Source organism: Molothrus ater, chromosome 31 (assembly GCF_012460135.2).
Source record: "Molothrus ater isolate BHLD 08-10-18 breed brown headed cowbird chromosome 31, BPBGC_Mater_1.1, whole genome shotgun sequence".
Classification (NCBI taxonomy): Eukaryota; Metazoa; Chordata; class Aves; order Passeriformes; family Icteridae; genus Molothrus; species Molothrus ater.
Genome location: NC_071658.1, coordinates 376,434 through 397,297, shown reverse-complemented (window position 1 = coordinate 397,297; position 20,864 = coordinate 376,434). Strand labels below are relative to the sequence as shown.

General features: G+C 53.8%; 1 protein-coding gene across 1 annotated transcript in view; it reads left to right on the top strand.

The window, feature by feature from the left end:
• Window positions 1-20,864, top strand: part of LOC118700584 (zinc finger protein 883-like) — a 73,186-nt gene that overhangs the window by 21,514 nt on the left and 30,808 nt on the right. Inside the window, 1 exon segment of the mRNA XM_054518019.1 lies at window positions 18,931-19,360. Coding sequence (XP_054373994.1) covers window positions 18,931-19,360 — 430 coding nt within the window.

The following is a 20,864-nucleotide window of genomic DNA, read 5'->3' as shown; positions in this document are numbered from 1 at the left end:
TGATCATGGAGTCAACATTCTCGTCTCTTCTTCATCCTGAAAACCCTTGTGACCACAGTCACAATTGGTGACCCCCGACTGAGGAGGACAATCATCACTTGGTGAGACCACCAGAGGAGCATTGCTGCACTGGGTAAACCCTGAATGTGTGGCATTGATGGTTGCTTCACAAGTGACCACAGAAGTGGATTCTAGCCAGGAGCTGAAGAACTGAAGATCCGAATTTGGACAGAGTTCACAGCAAGGCTGACCACAAAGGGAACCTTCTGAAAAGCCTCCAGGAAGATGTTCGGAAAGCTCAGCAGAACCATGCAGATAGCCAGAGAGTCCTGGACACTGTCACAAGGTACTGTTGGTTTTTCCCCTCCTAAAGATGAGGTCATTCGCAGTTTGTGGCTGCTCATCTGGAGGACTCCTCCCCTAGAGGATGAGGTTCCATTCTCCCCTTCAGAGGAGAAACTTATTGCCCTCTGGCAAAAATGGGGTGAAGAGGACAGAATTCTCCTGTTGGAGGCAGATCTCTATGAGTTTTTTCGATGGGCGAAGCTCTTTGGGTTTTTTACGAATGTGCTATATGCCCTCGATGTGTTTGTCTGGGAGTGTATGGGCTCCATTTTCCAATTCTTTTTATACTGGGGGTTCGGATGCCCCTCGATTTATCCAACCTTTTTGAAGCTCTTTCTAGTCTTGAAACGGAGAGCAGCTGTTTTTCCCTGGATTGCTAACTGCAAGGGGAAGGCCCCGTTCCCCCCAATTCCGGGGGAAGACCCTTTGGAGGGGGACGCTCTGCTGCTTTCCAGCCCCCCCGAACCACAGTGGGGGGGCGAAGTTTCGCCCGCAGCCGAAGTTTTTTTTACTGCGTCTTCGGAGCATGCTCAGACGGAGCCGTTTGTTCCCCCCTCCGGTTGCTCTCAGGGGGGATGGGAGTGGGCGGCGCCGCCCCGGCCAGCGCCGCGAGCACCGCCCCGGCCAGCGCCACGGGCACCGCCCCAACCCGCCCCGCGGGTGCGGGCGGTTCCCCCCGCGGCCCGTCCCGCGGCCGCCCCTCCGGGGGAGCCTGTGGGCGCTCCAGCCGCGGTTCCACCGGCTTCCCTGCCTGCATCTATCTCAGAGACACCGCTTCCCGCGGCTGCGCCGATGTTGCTGGGCAACAGCGATCCACCACTCCCCCCGGCCGTCCCGCCGCCTTCTGCGACTGCGGTTCCGCGGCCGATGTCAGAGTCCGGCGCAGAAGAAGCTGCCGACCCCGTGCTGCCCCCGCCGCCCCCACCGCCTCCCCAGGCGGCCCCGCTGCCCGCCCCTGCGGGGACTCCGTTCTCCATGTCCGCGTCAGAGGCTGCCTTGGAGCCGTCGGCAGCAGCAGAGGCGCCTCCTGCATCCAGCGTGACTTCCTCCCCGAGTTTTTCGGGTTGTCCCGGGGCTGCCCCTACGGGGGGAGCTGGGACAGGGGAAGAGGGCGTCAGCCTGTCCTTCCGTGGAGGAGGCATGGCCCGACAGCTGGCTGTGGGCGCAGCGCGGCTGCCTGTTTTCAAGATCAGCATTCTTGGCGGGTTGGGGGGTGTTTGGTCCGGGGTTTCCCCCTGGGGGATGCGAATCTCTCTGCCGCCCCTCGCGCGCCCCAGCGGCGAGGGGGAGGTGGGTCCCGAAAGTTCTGCCCCTGGTCCCCAGCCCAGAGCGGGTGGCGGTGGTGCCGTGAGGCAGATGGGAGGAACACCTGTTGCATTTGCATTGCAGAGGCAGAGGGCACAGCAGGAAGCGAGCATCGCTTGTCTGCTGTGGGGAAAGGACATCCCCAGACCCGAGACGAAGTTTCTCGGGACAGCTTCTGTCTTCCCATTGCCGGCATGCCTCGGTGATTTTGGGGAAAGGAAGCGTTTGGTCACCCCTTCTGCCATTGTACTGGCAGCAGGGTGCGGGTCTGTGCCAATGCAGAGCCTGCCTCGGGGGCTGGGCCTGGGCTGTCTGCCTTGGTTGCTTGGGCCAGGGCGACCTCCCGGCCTCCTGTTGAGTTTGGGGGCTTTGCTTCCCCCTTCTGGTCCTGGGCCACCTTTCTGTGGGCCAGGTCTGGGGTTCCTGATCCTTCCACATGGGCCAGGGCCCCCAAGGGCCTCTCTCTGGCTCCTCTGCTGCTGCTGCTGCTCTTTCCGACAAGACAAACAGAAAAAAAAAAAAAAAAAAAATTTAAATTGAATAAAAAAGGGTGAAAGAGCTGGCAGCAGCTCAGAGGCATTGAGGAGCCAGGGATTGGCTTCAGCCCAAGTTGTTCAATGAAGGGCTGTGGCAAGACATTTCAGAAATTTTCTAATTTTCTCAAAATTGTTTGAAGACTGTCAATGGACTTTTGATAAATATTGATGGACCTTTCTGTAGCAAGCCTGTTTCAGGACCAAAAGAAACTTTCAGATATGGCAAAGAGGAACATCTTCAAGCCATGGACTTTTCCTGAAACTCAGCTGCTTGGACTTGAATTTTCTTTGCATTGTTTTTGCATTTTCTTATATTATAGAATTGTTTTAGTAATATGATAGAATTTTATGTTCTACAGGTGAAGAAATTCCCAGTGCATTCCACAGGAGCACTTGAGTGGAGTTTGATTGGCAACAGATAACCTGTCAAGTGTTTGTCTTTTTCTTCGGCATGAGTACAGCAGAGAAAATTACAAACACTTTTTCCTTTTAATTTAACTAAATAAAAAAAGGTGACATGCCGCAGACATCTTTCATGAAAAATCCTTTCTTAGGATTTTTCCTTGTGACAAGCTGCAGTTCAGCAACCAAAGTAAACAATGGTTATCTGCTGCTGTGGAATGCAACAGGTGATTGGTCTCCTGTGGGTGTTTGGATTTCTTGACCACTCATGGCAGAGCTGGCTCTTGCTCTGTCTGAGACACAGATCTTAGTTATTCATTCTTTTCTATTCTTAGCTTAGCTAGCTGCTGAAGAAACCTTTTCCTTTCTATTGCTTTTTAGTATAGTCTTAATGTAACATATATCATAAAATAATAAATCAAGCCTTCTGATCATGGAGTCAACATTCTCGTCTCTTCTTCATCCTGAAAACCCTTGTGACCACAGTCACACAGCTCTGCAGTGGTGGCCACCAGGCTAGGCTGCCAAGGGAGGCTTCTGGCCATGGCCTGCAAGCAGCTGCTGCTGCCAAGGTGCCTTTGGTGCCTCAGGCTCTCCCTGGCACAGCTACCTTCACGGCACTCTGCCCTTGTGTCCGAGGCCTTCCCTGTCCTGGGGCTGGCCTGGGGCTTTTCCTGCAGCGGGACCTGCCCTGCTGATGGCACAGGAAAGGCAGTTCCTGCTGGAGCAGGAGGCTCTGCCTGCAATGGCCTCCAAAAGCTCCAGCAACGCCCTGTTAACTTCAAAATTGCTGCCTAGAGCACAATATTCTAATAATTGTTATATCTCCGGTACTGTGGAGTAAATAATTGTGCTAGTGATCTTTCCATCTGATCATGATCAGAATCAATCAGAGGTGTATTTATACTAATTTATCTGGTATTCTATCATTAATCCTGTAGGACAATTTGTGTTAAAGTTCAATTTCACCTGTCCAATGCTTTCGACCTTTGACAAAGTCAGGGGCAGGAATGTGATCCAGCCGCTGCCAGTCTCCTCTCTTAGAAGGAATTTGAGAAGTCTAGGAGTCCTACAGGGCTTTGAGGATCCATGGTGGCTGTTAGCTGTCATTTCTCCACCTCATGTCTCAGCAGGAATTTCTCCAATAAAGAAATAAAGCTTTTGCCTGAAGCTCCCACTGTGCCCATGACAGGAACCCCTGTGAGTGTCTGGGACATCCCGGCTTTTGGCAGCCTGGAGACTCCTGGGATGTCACCCTGGAGCCCCCGTGAGTACCTGTGACAGATCGGTGCCTTTGCCGCCCAAGGTGCCCTGGGATGTCACCATGGAATGGCTGTGACTGCCTCTGACCACAGGGCTCTTTGCCATTCCCAGAAAGCCCTGGGAGGTCTCCATGGAGCCCCTGTCTCTGCCTGTGACATTCCAGCTCTGGAACCGCCTGGAGACTCTTGGAAAGTCCCCATGGAGCCCCTGTGAGGGCCTGTGACAAATCTGAACCTTAGCAGGCAACCATCACCAGCCCCCTGTTGCTATGGTCAGTTTCCATGGTAACCATCACTAGGCCCCCTGTTGCTATGGTCAGTTTTCATGGCAACCATCACCAGCCTCCCTATTGCTATGGTCATTTTCCATGGAGACCATCCCCAGCCCCCCGTGTCTATGGTCAGTCCCCTGGCAGCTCCATGGAGACCCCATCCTAGGGGTGGTTGCCATGGACACCACATGAGGCCTGCAGCCAGAGCCCGTTGCCATGGCAACCATTGGCAGCCCCATCCCCAGGCTCATGGGATCCCAGAGCCACAGAATTGGCGGAGCTGGGAGGGACCCATCTGTTGCCGTTACGGCGTGGCGACCTGGTTCGGAGGGGTCCAGCACGGTGACCCAAGGCCCAGGGTCACTCGGTCCAATGCTACATACACCAATGTGGTGGACAGCAAATGGCGTTTATTGAGGGGTTTCAGGGGCATTTATGGACTGGGCAGTCTGTGTCACTTGCCTCTGCTCACGTCCGGCCGGGTGCGGCCGGGTACAGAGCAAAGGTCAGACTGCAGGGTGAGGGGGAGCTTCTTATCTACCCGTACAGCCCGACATCTTCCGCAGGCAGGTCCCTAGCTCTCCACATTTCCCCCCCCCTCATGATTAGTAAAAATCTTATAAAATGTAAAGGTTACAAAATTTCATGGGTTGGTAGAATTAGCGTAAAATCATAAGTGTGTTAGTAAGTGGCACGCCTTAAAGTAATTGTCGGCGCTTGAGAAACAAAATGTTAGCCGTTTCCAAACGCCTTTTAACAAATTGCACCAGTTTGTTTAATATGCAAGGCCCGAAGATTAGGGTTAGTAAGATTATAGTGACTGGGCCTATTAGGGTAGAAATCAGGGTGGTGAGCCATGGAGACCGGTTGAACCACGACTTGAACCAGCCCTGTTGAGCTTCTCTATCTGCTTTCCTTAGGTTTAGCCGATTTCTCAGTTCGGCCATGGAGTCTCTGACGACTCCGGTGTGGTCTGCATAAAAGCAGCATTCCTCTTTCAAGGCAGGACACAGGCCTCCTTGCTGCATGAGCAAGAGGTCCAGTCCTCTCCTGTTTTGGAGGACAACCTCTGAGAGTGAGGAAAGGGATTTTTCCAGGGAAGAGATGGATTTCTCGATCCTTTGCAAGTCCTCGTCAACTGTCATCTGCAGTTGTGCCAGTCCCTGATGTTGTGTTGCAAGGGCCGAGATGCCTGTGGCAGCGCCGGTAGCTCCTAGACCGAGGAGCATTGCGATAGTGACGCCTGTTATCACCTCCCGTTTGTAGAGCCGGTTGGGTTCCTCGAACAAGCGGTACACCTCTTCTTCCTGGCGATACAGGACTCTGGGGACAATTAGAACTTGGACACAAAAGTCAGTAGAATGATCGAATTTGTCAAGGAGTACACATGGGCTTACCCCAGGTCTGTGACAGACCCACATTCCCGATGCAGATGGGATCACCCACTGGAACTTCCCTCCCTTAAGTTTGACAAATTCCTTGCAGACGTTGCCCATCTGCTTTGCCAAGGTTGCATTGCCAAAGCATTTGCCCTGGCCTGTAACCTGACTTAGGGTGATACCTCTCCGGGGGGTGTCCCATCTGCATTGGCGTGGATTGTTTGACTTAGAGAAGATGAATGGGAGATCGAAGGCAACACCTTCGTAAAAAAGGGGGTTGTGCATCATAGCATAACCAGCATGATTCTGTGAAGTTCGGGTTGGATTGGTTTAACGATAAGAAGGTAGCATTTAACACACTTAAGATGGACTGGAGAGGGTTGGTTTGGTTAAGAGATCGGATGGGGAGGCTAGTTTCGACCTTTGTGTTTCGCGGCTAGAACTATCGTTAGCTGCGATCTCTTCCCTGGGTCTACTTACTACTAGAACCGGATTGGGTCCGACTGATTGGGATACTGAAGCTGGGAGTCTGGCAATTCGCACATTCACCCACTTTTCTGACCCTTGAAGGACTACTGTCCATGCTTTGCCCATGGCCCAGCTAGGGTGATTCGGCTGCAAAACTGTCATGTTATAGTGAGTGCATTTTCAGGATTCGGGGACTTTATGGTGGTTTCGATAGAAACTTCCCTGAAGGAAGACAGGTGTTTTGCAGCCTGCGGGTGCCCAGGTGAACTGTAGGAATCTGTCGGGCTCTTGTGGGTCCCACCCAGGTCCTGACGGCCTGGCGTCTGTAACTATTGTTTCACAGCCCCAGTGCCCACAGTATTCCCACCCTGGGCGATTGCAATAACTTTTTCCTGGGTTTGAGGCTGGGCACCAGTAGGATAGGTACATGTGTGTGGCGTGTGAAGAATAGGGGTCTACCTTTGGTTGTCCCGGAAACAGGTCGGTGACGCGAAGCATGAAGGACGGGGCGTTCGGCGTGGTGATGTCTCTGAGCATCTTGTCACCAGTAAGATGCTGCATGACCCACCTGAAGGGCTGATGAGGGTAGTAGTCTGGACTGGCTTGCCCTCTGGCGACAAGCCCCAACAGCAAAATCACACAGAAACACCGTTGTTGCTTTAATTTTGATAGCACGAGCTTCTCAGGAGATGTTGGGCTGCTCGTTGGCCTCTCTCTCTTTCCCAGTAGTGGGGCATATGAGTTTCGGGGACGTCCAATGATCCAGTCCTGCAAACAAAGTCTCACAATTCTCATGAGTTTCCTTATGAAGGTCTGGTTTGATAGATTTGAGTGGACACCATTTAATGTTCCCGTCCTTTTTAACAGCCGCATATCCCCGCCCTGTGAGCACCAATCTCCAACTCTGTTCCCACTCCGCTAGTTCATTTTTGATCACCACCCGTGGGCCTTCCTCTAGCGCCCGAGTGGCCCAGTGTCTCTGAGCAGGACTGTTTGTTTCGTCCCCCCTAGGGAATTGATTTAAAGCTAGCAGCGCAGTTGCCAGCATGCGCGCCTGGTCACCCGGAGGAATGGCATTGGTGAAGCCTTCTGCCTTTGCTAGCACTTCCAGCTTAGTTTTCAGAGTCTGGTTTGCTCTTTCGACGATGGCTTGCCCGGTGCTGTTGTATGGGATGCCATGCACCAAGGCGATGTTCCATTTTGAGGCGAATGCTTGGACTACCTTTGAGATGAAGTTTGGGCCGATATCTGTTTTGATCTGTTTTGGAACTCCAAGCCATGCCATGGCTGTTAGCCAATGTTGGATGGTTGCTTTGGAATCGGTCTTGAGATGCTGTGTGGCCACAATCATGCCGCTGTACGTATCTACGGTAACCGCGAGCCACGCTCGGGGTTTCAACAGCTGGCATTGTGTAAAGTCTGTTTGCCATATTTCTGAGGCTTTGAGGCCTCTGGGGTTGACGCCACTCGACCACAGTGGCGACTTCTGGCAGTGGGGGCACGTAGCGACAACGTGCTTTGCGTCCACGGTAGAAATCCCGCACCTTTTCGCAAGCGCTTTAGCTCCGATGTGAAGGGATTTGTGCAACTGACGAGCTTCTTTCAGTGTCCATACGCCCTTTGCGGTGGCATCAGCCTTGTCGTTGCCTATTTGGTAGAATCCTTTGATCGGGTCGTGGCTGTTGACGTGGATGACTGATATGGTGCCTTTCCGTGAATAGAGTGCTTCCTCCAGCATCGTTGCCACTGTGGACACTGACACACCTGGTCCGGACATGGCTAGGCAGAGCTTGGCCACAAATATGGAATCAGTCACAATGTTAAGGTGTTCTTCTGGGAACAGTCCGCATGCTAGCACTACAGCTGCTGCTTCAAGCTGTTGGACCGAAAGCGTGGGGTCGGTTGCCTTGACACATTGCCACTGTTCTCCTGACTGCCATACTGCCACCGCGGTGGAGGTCTGTGATGATGCGTCCGTGAAGATGGTTGGTCCCGCCCGCGGTCGGTCAAGTACTTTTGGTGGGAGGTCGATATCGATGACCGTGAGCAGCCGAGTCCAAGGGGGTTTTTCCGCATAGCGAATCTCTCCTCCAAAGCCTGTAAGGGCCATGGCTAGATATTCCGATATTGTTGTTGACTGCGCAGAGAGCTGTTTGCGGAGAGGCAAGCTTATCCTGGAAGGCTCGATGCCCAGATGTCTTAGGGCAAGTTTCCTGCCTTTCATGATGAGGCTGCAGAGGCACTCTACTCCCGGGGAAAAGGCACGCGACGGTTTCCCCAAGACCACCCATAGTATTGGTTGGGCCTTGTCGGGGGGTCCTTGGGCTAAGGCTCCCACTCCCCCCTTTTTTGTAAAGTGGACATACAGATCGACTGGAGCACTTGAGTCCCATCTGGTGAGCATGCTCTCTGACATCTGACGTTCGATGAAGTCGAGCGAGCCTACCGCTTCCGGTGTCAGGGTTTTTTGCTCCCATGGGTTCTTCCCTTTCAAGAGGTCATTCAGAGGGTCCATGACCTCGGGAGGAATCAGGACGATGTTGCGGAGCCACTGTAAGGACCCTACCAGCTGTTGCATGTCGTGGAGCGTCTTGATGTCTCGACGGATTTTCATCTGGGGAGGAGTTATGTAGGAGCTTGTGATTCCCACTCCTAGGAAGGTCACGCACGGTCCCTTTTTTATTTTTGCACTCGCTACCTCAAAGCCATTTGTCCTTAAGGTCTCGGAGATGGTAGACACCAGCTGGTCCACTTGTCTCATGGATGGTGCGGCGATCAGGATGTCGTCCATGTACTGCACAATGGTTACAGTCGGATGGCTCTGCCGGACTGGTGCTAGCGCTCAGTCCACGGTGATCTGGCAGATAGTCGGGGAGTTAAGCATTCCTTGTGGAAGCATCCTCCATTGGAAGCGTAGGTTGGGCCGCTGGCTGTTTGGGAAGACGATGGAGAAGGCGAAACGCTCCTTGTCGTCTTCGTGCAGGGGAATAGAAAAGAAGCAGTCTTTGATGTCGAGCACTGCACAGGGTTGTCCTTTTGGTATCACAGAGTTCATGGGCAGCGAAGTTTGCACAGGGCCCATAGGCTGGATTCTCTTGTTCACTTCTCGCAAGTCGTGCAGGAGTCGAAAACCTTCACCAGATCGCTTAGGTATTACGAAGATCGGAGTGTTCCATGGACTTGTGGAGGGTTCTATATGATTCTTGTGTAATTCACGGCTAACTAACTCAATGAGGGCAGTCATTCGAGGCGTTGACAAGGGCCACTGTTCGACCCACACTGGGTCGGCTGATTTCCAAGTCAGCTTGATGGGCAATGGCGGGTACGTGACAGTGGCCCTTAAAATAAATTTGTCACCCTAACATCCAGCAGGGCTAAGGCATCCCTCCCTAGCAAGGGTGGGCAGTCCGACATCACATATGCAGTGAGGGTGATAGTTCTTCCCGGTCCTCTCTCGGTGCAGAGGGTTATTGCCACTGGTTGGGTGCTCTTGTGGGCTCGGGACAGCCCTCCAACTCCGCCCACCGTGGAGGCTACTTCTAGCTTCCATGGTCGAGGCCAATGTATGTCTGGGATGATGGTGACATCTGACCCTGTGTCCACCCAAAAGGGAAGGCAGATGGCCGAGTCGTTGGAGCTGTTGTGGAGACGACACACTGCCCACACGATCAGTGGGTGTTTCCCCACCTTCACGGCGAAGGCCACCCATGGGTCCCGTTCCCATGCTTTCATGGCCAAAGCCACCCAGGGGCCTCGGCCCCAGGGAGCTGTTCTTGGTATTCCTGAGGTGCAGATGGGTTCGGTTGAGCCATTGGCTGGGCGACAAAGTTGCTCATTCCCTGAGAGGGTGGAGGTGGTGGGTATGAAAGCCGTGTGCCCCATTGGGGGTTGCTGTAGCTGGACCGCTGCATGTTCGAGGTGGGAAGAGGCTGGATACGGCCCGGCTGCCCCCTCCCTCTCCCGTTTCCCTGATGCCTGGATCTGCATTCCTTAGCTAAATGCCCTTTCTTTCCACATGCCCAGCATGGTCCCCTAGGTCTCCCCTGGCGTGGTGGAGCAGCTGCTGGTGGGCGCCCTGACTGGGGGCAGTTTGTTGCCATGTGCCCAGCTTGGCCACACTTAAAGCATGCCATGACACTCGTTATTGCAGTGTGAACTGCTGCTTGAATGGGAGCTAGGTGTTCTTCCTTTGCAACGTGTCTGATCATGGCAGCTAGATTAGACCCTTGCGGCAGTGATCTTAAAATGTCTTTGGTGGCTGAGTTGCATTGCTGGCGTAGGCACTCTGCCAGCACAGGACCCTTTGCCTCTGAGGGTAATGTTGAGGAGTCCAAGGCGGCCTGTAAACGATCCACAAACTGAGTGAAGCTTTCACTCTCACTCTGCTTTATTGTGGACCAAGGCGACGGTTTGGCTATTACTTTGGAAGCAACACGGATGGCTTCTCGGGCAGCACGGGTTGTTGTCATAACCTCATGTGCCCGCAAGCCCTCAGCCTGTGCCTGGGGGGTGATCATTGTAGGGTCTGTGCCCATTAGCCTCTGTATGCTGGAGCCGTGCAGTGGATGATCTGCCCCTGTTACCAGGGCTAGCTGCTTAATACAGTTATCCTCCCATTCCTGTTTAAAAACGATCATCCCTGCCCCATCAAAAATCATTCTGCAAGTCTGCTTAATATCAAAAGGTAACATGTCATCCCCTCCAAAAACGCTGTCAATGAGTGTGGAAACCATGGCAGAATTAATTCCCCTATCTGCAATTGCTTTAATAATTGCCTGCACGTCTTTCGGGTTTACCGGGGAATAGGTCCTTTGATTCCCGCCGGCTCCCCCCACACGAACCGGGAACACCAGTTTCGCTGACGGAGTCCATTCAGCACACGCTATTTTTATTTTCTGCCAGTCTGTAAGCGGAGTTCAATCTTTCTCCGATATCCCCTTCACCCATGCAGGAGCGCTGTGGCTAGTGACCTTGTATGCCGCTGCTCTCCTTCTGTTAAAACCTGAATCCGAGTCGGAACTCCCCGATCCCCTCTCGAGCTCGGAGCTCGAGTCCGAGTCCGAGCCGGAAGTCAACTGCCCGGACGTTTCCGGGCTGCTCTGCCTTTTTCTCGGGCTCCGACCCCGCCCCTTCTTGCGGGGGTCGGCCCGTTCCCTCCCCCTGGGGTCCCCCAGCCTCCTACTGGGGGAGGTCCTTGCCCTATAAGGACCTAATGTGAACTGAGCACTCTGATTGGCCTTACGCTCCTCTGCGGGGGCCGCCCCGACCCCCCGCTCGCCCGCGCATGCGTTGTTAAGCAGGCTGACTGCATTTCTGCCCGCCGTGTTTCCTTTTCCACCCTGAACACACGGTTTGGCGCCATTTTCAAATGCATACGGAGGGGGTGCGCTTTTATCCACCCCTTCGGGGTCCGGCAATTTCGCCGCCTCCAGCGCTTCCTCCGTTAACCCCCGCCAAAACGCCCGTGCGTGTTCCCCCCCCTCTGATGGTAAGGCGGTCTGCTCGGGGGAATCCATCGTTTGCGGTTCCGCGGTGCCGATCTGATCGAAGCCCTCCGCAGTCTGCGTTGCCGTGCCCACCCCCAACTGCGGCGTGGCTAATAGCCAAGCCTGCATAGCTTTCCAGGTCTCCTGCTCTTCTCTAGCTTTCTGCAGAGCCTGCACGACTCTGCCCTATGACTTTAGAGCTTTCCCTGAGCCTGAGGACATAGTTTCCTCAGCTAAAACCTTTGTACAAGTATCCCATATCTCCGGATGGACAATATCCACCGGGCTGTCTATCGCCCCCAGCTTAATAAGTCTCGGTATAGCAAGACATAAATCTTTAGCTTACAATCAATCCCCCATTGAGCATGCATCTGAGTTATGACCTTCGCTATGGCTTCCATGGTCCACGCTGGTCCGGGGGCGTCCCCCCCGCTGCACTAGGCCTGCTGTGCAGCCGCCGGTCCCCTGTCCAGGCGAAATCCCGAACTCCGGGCGCTGCGATTTTCCCGGCTTTTGGCACCAGATGTTGCCGTTACGGCATGGCGACCTGGTTCGGGAGGTCCGGCACGGTGACCCAAGGCGTAGGGTCACACGGCCCAATGCTACATACACCAATGTGGTGGACAGCAAATGGCGTTTATTGAGGGGTCTCAGGGGTATTTATGGCTTGGGCAGTCTGTGTCACTTCCCTCTGCTCACATCCGGCCGGGTGTGGCCGGGTACGGAGCAACGGTCAGACTGCAGGGTGAGGGGGGCCTTCTTATCTACCCGTACAGCCCGAGATCTTCCACACGCAGGTCCCTAGCTCTCCACAACAGCCCCAGCCAGGGACCCGCTCCCAAGGCTGCTGCCATGGCCACCAGGGCTGGGACCAGCTGGGATGCTCGTTCTCCATGGGCTGGGGTTTAGGAATGGGATTCCCCAATTTCCTGCTCCTGCTAAAACCACGCTGCAGCTCACTGCCCTCCCGCCTCCCATGGAAAGCACAAAAGGCAAAGATCCCGGGCTTTGATAAGAACAATTTACTGGGAACAGCAACCAGATAAGGAACAAATGGAACAGAAACAGTATTGATAACCGAAGGGATCAATAAAACTGTTTACAGGGAAAACTACAACATCAACTACTGGCTCTTCCCAGTTTCGTTTTTCCCCTCCCTGGAAAGGACACCCTTCTCCTCAAGGAGAGAGAGTCCCTTTCCTGCCCCTGGCAATGTTCTGAGGTGGGAGTGAATGTAATCACATGGCGATGGCCAGACCCTCATGTTCTTCATTCCACACCATGTCATTGACAGGGGCAGGAAAAGGGACAGGTGTCTTCCCAGCATGGATCACAGGGAACATGGATCACCCGGGCTCTTTCCAACATGGGTTTTCCCATGGGGGTTGAAGCTGGAGCTGGGCACAAAGCTCCTCCTGCACTTGGGGCATTTGCAGGGCGTCTCTTACCGGTGACTCCGATGGTGTCTTGTCAAGTTAGAGCTGCCAGTGAAGCTCTTCCCACACTGGGAACACTCGTAGGGCCTCTCCCCAGTGTGGATGCGCCGGTGGGTGATGAGGTGGGAGTTTTGCTTGAAGCCCTTCCCGCAGTCGGGGCAGCGGAAGGGCCTCTCCTCTGTGTGAATCCGCTCATGCAGGAGGAGACTGGAGCTGGTCTGAAACCTCTTCCCACACTTAGGACACTCGTAGGGCCTCTCCCCAGTGTGGATGTGTTGGTGCTTGATGAGTTCTGAGCTGCAGCTGAAGCCCTTCCCACACTCCCCACACACGTAGGCCCATTCCCCAGTGTGGATCATCTGGTGGCAGATCAGGTGGGAGATCTTCCTGAAGCTCTTCCCACACTCCAAGCACTTGTAGGGCTTCTCCCCATCATGAAGCTGCTCATGGGCCACCAGCTCTGAGCTCTGGCTGAAGCTCTGTCCACCTTCCTGGCTCAGGGTGGGTCTTTCCTCCTCAGAGCACCCTGGGCTGGCTTTGTAGCCCCTCCTCCTGTACAATCTCTGGGGATTTTCCTCCCTGTTGCATTCCTCCACTCTGGAATCACTCAAAATGGCCTCTTCCACGAGATTCTGCTGTGGGGATTTGTCCTCCCTGGTCTCCATCCTCAGTTTCTTCCCTGGGGGAGGAAGGACAAGGAGATTATGGGATTTGCCTCCGTGCCACAGGGAAGGGGAAGGAGATCCCCCCAGTGCATCCCTGGCAGGACGGGGTTGACACCGGGTTCGTCCTGCAGCCGGGGGCCGTGCTAGGCTGGGAGATGGAGCAGGAGAGAGGGGGAAAGGGGCACTGACTTCCTCCTCACCTGCCTGGGTGTCCCAGGGCTCCTTCCTCTTCCTCACAGCCTCCTCCTCCATCTAGCCAAGATGAAGATGGGAAATTCTATTTTGGGAAGAAAACAAAGGATGAGCACACTGGATTTTGTACTGGTTTGAAGGCAAACCTGGGGAGGGTCTAAACCAGGAGTACAATTTAAAAGGAAAATTTCGATCAAGGCAATGATACAGAAACGCTGCCTTAAACTGACAGAGTCAGGATATAACCTGACACCCTGTTGCTGAGGATGGTGGCAGCAGTCCCATTAAATGGTGGCTGCAGTCCTGTTGGAGAGATGAACGTGATTCTGTCCAAGCAGTGATCCTGCAGAAGGGTCTGGTCTTCCTCTGAAGGTCCAGTGGTGGTTCTGGAGCTCTTGTCCTCTGGGAATCCAATAGGCAAGCTGCTCCTGGTGTTGAAAGCCTGCGCTTATATCAAGGTAGGAATGCTTGGATCCTCCCTCTGGGCGGAGCATCCAACAATGGGATGATGGAATTTGATCAGTCCTGCAGTGACACTCAATGGCCCATTCACAGAAGATATCTCCCCTGGAGGGCGTTATCAGGGCTGAGTCATGGAAGAGACAAAGAACACTGCCCCACCTGTTTATAGCAGTTGATGAAGACGGGGATTAAAAACATGCATTTGGTTCCATCTTACACTGCAACCTGAAACAGTGGGGTAATCCCTGCTCAGGGGGTGAACACCACCCCCCTTACCCAAACTGGCTCAGGTTTAAAACCCCCACCATGGGAAGGCCACACACACAGGGGACAATGTCACACTTGGACCACTCCAGGGGAGATCTCTGTCCCTCTCAGTCCCTGGCTGTCACCCCTTTTCTTTTTCACAGGCTGGGGGCTTTGCCAAATCTAAGAATAATTTTTTTTTCTTTTTCCCTGTCACTTTTGTGACATCTACACAGAGCTTTCCCTTCCTTTTCATACTCTTTTCATAAAAGAGGTATCGCAATGTATTGGGCCGAATTTCCACTTTTCTTTTATCAGAATGTGCCAGCAGCTGAGCTGGAGCTCTGCAGGACCAATGGATTTTGGAATTGCCACAGAATTGCTTCTACTGTCAGTTTATTAAATTTTGCGATTTGTTCTCGTTTCCACCACAAGTTACTTGAGAGAAGAGTAAATTCAAGGCATTTTCTGTAGGGTTAAGTTTGATTTTTGTCAAGAAACAACTTCACTTTGTCGAGTGCCCAGGGAATGCTCAAGGGGTCTCTCAGACTGGGGGATGCTTGAGAGGGGCTTGGGAGGGTTTGTCCCCGTCCCTGTCACCCCAGGCCATTCCCCAGGGTTGTCGCTGTCCCTGTCACCCCAGGCCATTCCCCAGGGGTGTCCCTGTCACCCCAGACTATTCCCCAGGGGGTGTCCCTGTCCCTGTCACCCCAGGCCATTCCCCAGGGGTGTCCCTGTCCCTCTCACCCCAGGCCAATCCCCAGGGGTCTCCATCATTCTCACCCAGGGAATGCCTGGTGGGTCTCCCTCCCGCTCACCCCTGTGCCAGGGGGTGCTCGGCGCAGTCTCTGTCCCTCTCAGCCCAGGGCATGCTAGGGGCTCTCTGTCCCCTGGCCCTGGGGGATGCTCGGGGGGGTCTCCATCCCTCTGGCCTCAGGCAATGCCTGTGCAGGGCTGGGCACCAGGGGCTCTGTGTCCCTCTCACCGCTGAGGCTGCTCGGGGCTGGGGGGGCTCTGCCACCTTCTCACCCCTGGGGAGGCCGGGGGGGGTCTCTGTCCCTCTCAGCCCTGCTGTGACCCCACCCAAACATCATCGGGGTCACAGGGACAGAGACACCCCCAAAGCCCCAGAAGGGCTGAATCTGGGATTTGGTTTGGGGCTGAGGATTTAGGAAAGGGCTGGAATTGGGGCTGGGCTTGGAGTTGGGGCTGAGATTTGGATTAGAGCTGGGATTGGGGTTAGGGCTAGACATGGGATTGGCTTTAGGGCTGGGGTTGGGATTGGGTCTGGGGCTAGATGAGTGTGGGGCTGGGATAAGATTAAATTCAGAACTGTGAGTGTGTCTGAACATGCAGTGAGATTGAGACCAGGATCAGGGTCAGGTTTGGGATTGAGCTCTCCCAGAGCAGGACATGGGGGATGTCACTGCAGGATGGTTTGGGGAAAATCCTGGTTTCAGGAAAAACAGGGTGTGAATGCCTTTTTTTGGGGATTTCTCTTGCCCAAGTCCATCTCTAGAAGTCACCTGATGTCCATAAAAACCTCGAAAAATCAAGACTTAATAAAAAAAAGCCACCAGGAGTGTACCATGTCCAGTCTCATCCCTCTGGGGTTCTGGTGGTCCCCCATCTCAGGGCTGCTGGGGATCCTCAAGGGTCCCCAGGACCCCTCTCCAGGGTTCTGCTTAGGGATGCTGGGGGGTTTTGTGTTCCCCTTCTCCAGCCTCACCCCAGTTTAGCCACTTGGAGGTGCCCCCTCTTCCCACCACCCTGGCCTCGTATGGGGCAAATTTGTGAGAAAATCTCCAAAAGAGTTTCCTCTAGAAAGCGGATTTAAGAAGCCCCTCCCCCAACCGGTTTGGGAAAATATTTCCTCGGAGAAAATTGGAAAAAACATTTATTTACCAGGCAAAGCATTCACCAGCACAAAGAAAGAACAATATTGAACGATAAAACTTCTTGCGACTCCAAAAGAGATGATAAACACAGAAAGTCCCTCTCTGAGCTGTATCTCAGCTCACTCAGTCTCTTATCAGTCTCTTATCAGTCCCTCCAGTGCTGGAAATGCCGCGGCCCAGGCCTGGTCCAGTGGGCCACAGGTAGGAGCTGCCGGTGGTGTTCTGGGTGTTCAGTGCAGAGCAGGTTCAAACAGCTCCAAAGAAAAAGAAAAATAACAGTCCAGGCAACTTCTCTGCCTCAGAGAGCTAAAAACTAACTAAAAGCAAAGGAGAGCTCTGTCCCACCCTCTGTCCATCCAGGAGCCGGAATGTGGAGGAGTGACTGCAGTGTATGAAAGCAAACTGCAGCTTCTTCCTCCTCCCCTTGGCTCTCAGAACCAGCCTTAAAGGTGCAGAACTCATTTCTGGGCTAAAGGGACCGATGGGGTACGAGCATCATGAAGTCACCCCAGGACACGCCCCTGTCAGGGTCACGGGGTCCCATCCCCGCCTCATCTCCGGGCTGCCGGGGGTGCCCCAGCTCCGGTATTGCCCCTTCCCCTCTCCCCGCCCCGGGGGGCCCCCGTTCCACAGTCCCGGCTCTCACGGGGATCCCCAAAACCAATGTCCCGCCCCGTCGGTACCGGGCCATCCCCACGTGGACCCCCCGGGACCCTCCCGAGGGGCGATCGTGGCTCCTCTGGCCCCGAAAAAGCTCCTCTTAGGGAGCCCGGAGATATCTGGGGCTCGAGTCCGGGATCTGCTGGCTCCGAACACTCTCCAAAAAAATCCTCCCGGACAGCCCTGGCTGGAGTTATTTGGGAATTTAGCTACTTGAGCTGGGCTTCTTGTAGGACTTTTAGCAGACTTGTGTTCCTCACCTTTGAGTAAATGAACTTTGTCAGTCACGCTGATATCATTTGCTCCCTCTTCTCCAGTGATTTTAACAAACTTTTCAAGGAAAGACAACAAAATATTTTCTTTTTCACTGGCCACCCACAACAGCCATTTTCCCCATCAGTTCTTCCATAAGTTCCCCAGGAGGAAGGAGGGACGGTGTCCAAGTTTCCAAGAGTTCTTCCAGAAAGAACCACAACCTCCTCAGAGGGAACCATGCTGTTGTCAAAGCACCTGGGGTGAGACAAGAGTGCCCTGAACTCACTGTGCAAAAATAATGTCACAATCTGGTTACGCAAATTGTTAGAGAAATGCCTCTGCCCCAGTTAAGGTGCTAATGAGACCAAATCCAAAGTGGATTTTATTGAACAGTAAATGTGAGGTAGAGAGAGAGATGGAAAGAAAGAGAAAAGGGGGAGAGCAAGGGAGTGACAGGGACAGAGACCTCCCTGGGGCAGGGCAAGTGTGACATTGTCCCCTGTGTGTGTGGCCTTCCAAGGGTGGGGGTTTTACACCTGAGCCAGTTTGGGAAAGGGGGGTGGTGTTCACCCCCTGAGCAGGGATTACCCCACTGTTTCAGGTTGCAATGTAAGATGGAACCAAATGCACATTTTCAATCCCCATCTTCATCAACTGCTATAAACAGGTGGGGCAGTGTTCTTTATCTCTTCCATGACTCAGCCCTGATAACGCCCTCCAGAGGAGATATCTTCTGCGAATGGGCCATTGCGTGTCACTGCAGGACTGATAAAATTCCATCATCCCATTGTGGGATGCTCCGCCCAGGGGGAGGATCCAAGCATTCCTACCTGGATATAAGCTGAGCCTTGCAACAGCAGGAGCAGCTTGCCTACTGGATTCCCAGAGGACAAGAGCTCCAGAACCACCACTGGACCTTCAGAGGAAGACCAGACCTTTCTACAGCATCACTGCTTGGACAGAATCACGTTCATCTCTCCAACAGGACTGCAGCCACAATTTAATGGGACTGCTGCCACCACCCTCAGCAACAGGGTGTCAGGTTATATCCTGACTCTGTCAGTTTAAGGCAGCGTTTCTGTATCATTGCCGTGATCTTAATTTTTTTATTAAATTATAATTCTGGCATAGACTCTCCCCCAAGTTTGCCTTCAATCCAGTATAAAATTTCGTGTGCTCATCCCTTGTTTTCCTGCCAAAGCAGGATTTCCCATCCTGAAACATTCACTAGATGAAGAAGGAGGCTGTGAGGAAGAGGAAGATGCCCCAGGAGCCCCAGGCAGGTGAGGAGGAAGTCAGAGCCCCTTTCCCCCTCTCTCCTGCTCCATCTCCCAGCCCAGCACAGCCCCCGGCTGCAGGACAACCCTGCTGCCAACCCCGGCCTGCCGGGGATGCACTGGGGGGATCTCCTTCCCCTTCCCCCTGGCATGGAGGCAAATCCCATCCTCTCCTTGTCCTTCCTCCCCCAGGGAAGAAGCTGAGGATGGAGACCAGGGAGGACAAATCCCCACAGAAGAATCTCGTGGAAGAGGCCATTTTAAGTGGCTCCATGGTGCAGAATTCCAACGTAAAGGAAAAGCCCCAGAGATTCCACAGGAGGAGGGACTACAAAGCCAGCCCAGGGTGCTCTGAGGAGGAAAGACCCACCCTGAGCCAGGAAGGTGGACAGAGCTTCAGCCAGAGCTCAGAGCTGGTGGTCCATGTGCAGCTTCACAATGGGGAGAAGCCCTACAAGTGCTTGGTGTGTGGGAAGAGCTTCAGGAAGAGCAGCACCCTGATCCGCCACCAGATGATCCACACTGGGGAATGGCCCTGTGAGTGTGGGGAGTGTGGGAAGGGCTTCAGCTGCAGCTCCGCCCTCATCACCCACCAACGCATCCACACTGGGGAGAGGCCCTACAGGTGTCCCGAGTGTCAGAAAAGGTTTCAGACACGCTCCAATTACCTCTGCCACCAGCGCATTCATACAGAGGAGAGGCCTTTCCGCTGCCCTGAGTGCGGGAAGGGCTTCAAGCACAACTCCCACCTCATCATCCACTGGTGCATCCACACCGGGGAGAGGCCCTACGAGTGCCCCACCTGTGGGAAGAGGTTGCAGACCAGCAAAAATCTCTGCCTGAATGAGCAGAGTCACACCCAGGAGAGGCCCTTCTGCTGCCCTGATTGCAGGAAGGGATTCAGGAAAAAATCCACCTTCATCATCCACTGGCGCATCCACACTGGGGAGAGGCCCTACAAGTGTCCCACTTCATGGGAAGAGCTTCTCCATGAGCTCAAATTTGACCAGAAACCAATGGAGTCGCCAGTAAGGGAAGTTCTGCGAGTGCCCCAGCTGCAGGAAGAGCTTCATGCACCACTCCAGCTTCTTTCTCCATTGGAGGTCCCACGTTGGGAAGAGCCCTGGGGATCCATTTTCCCTGTAATCCATGCTGGGAAGACAGCTGTCAATTTTCCTGCCCCTCCCAATGACCTGATGTGGCATTGAAAAATATAAGGATCTGGCCATGGCCCTGTCATTACATTCACTCCCACCTCAGGTCATTGCCAGGGGCAGGAAAGGGACTCTCTCTCTCTCTCTCTCTCTCTCTCTCTCTCTCCCTGAGGAGAAGGGTGTCCTTTCCAGGCAGGGGGAAATACATGGCCAGGAAGACCCAGTGAGTTGTGTTTTAGTTTTCCCTTTAAAAGTTTTATTTATCCCTTCTGTTATCAATATTGTTTCTGTTCCTGTTTGTTCCTTATCTCATTTCTGTTCCCAATAAATTGTTCTTATCCCAGCCCCGGATCTTTGCCTTTTGTGCTTTCCATGAGAGGCTTGAGGGCAGCAAGGGCAGCGCGGTTTTAGCGGGAGCAGGAAATTGGGGAATCCCATTCCTGAAGCCCAGCCCATGGAAACCAAGCATCCCAGCTGGTGCCAGCCCTGGTGGCCATGGCAGAAGCCTTGGGAGCGGATCCCTGGCTGGGGCTGTGGGAACCTCTTCCCTCTGGTGCCCAGGGACAGGAGTGGAGGGAACGGCTGCAGCTGAGTCGGGGCAGGCTCAGGTTGGATGTCAGGAAAAGGTTTTTGCCCAGAGGCTGCTGGGGCCCTGCCCAGGCTCTCCAGGGAAGGGTCCCAGCTCCAGGGCTCTCTGAGCTGCAGCAGCATTTGGCCAGCGCTGCCAGGCCCAGGCTGGCATTGTTGGGGTGTCCTGTGCAGGGCCAGGAGTTGGACTGGAGGATCCTGATGGGATCCACCCAGGGACTCCACCCTTTTCTACAGGAGCCGTGCTGCAACAGACCCACATCTGACACTGCAGGAGGACTGCAGCCACAATTCCAATTGCATTGCTACCAACAGCCTGACCAACAGGGTGTCAGGTTGTGTTCTGGTTCTGTCATTGCTGTTTTAGTTTACTGCATTGTTTATTTTCTCCTTTTATTTTCTTCCCCAATAAAGAACTGTAATTTCCTGCTCCCCTTTTTTTTGCCTGAGAGCCCCTTAATTTAAAATTTATAGCAATTTGGAGGTGCGGGGAGGTTATATTCTCCAATTCAGGGGAGGCTCCTGCCTTCCTTAGCAGGCACCTGTCTTTCCAAACCAAGACAGCAGGACAGAAGG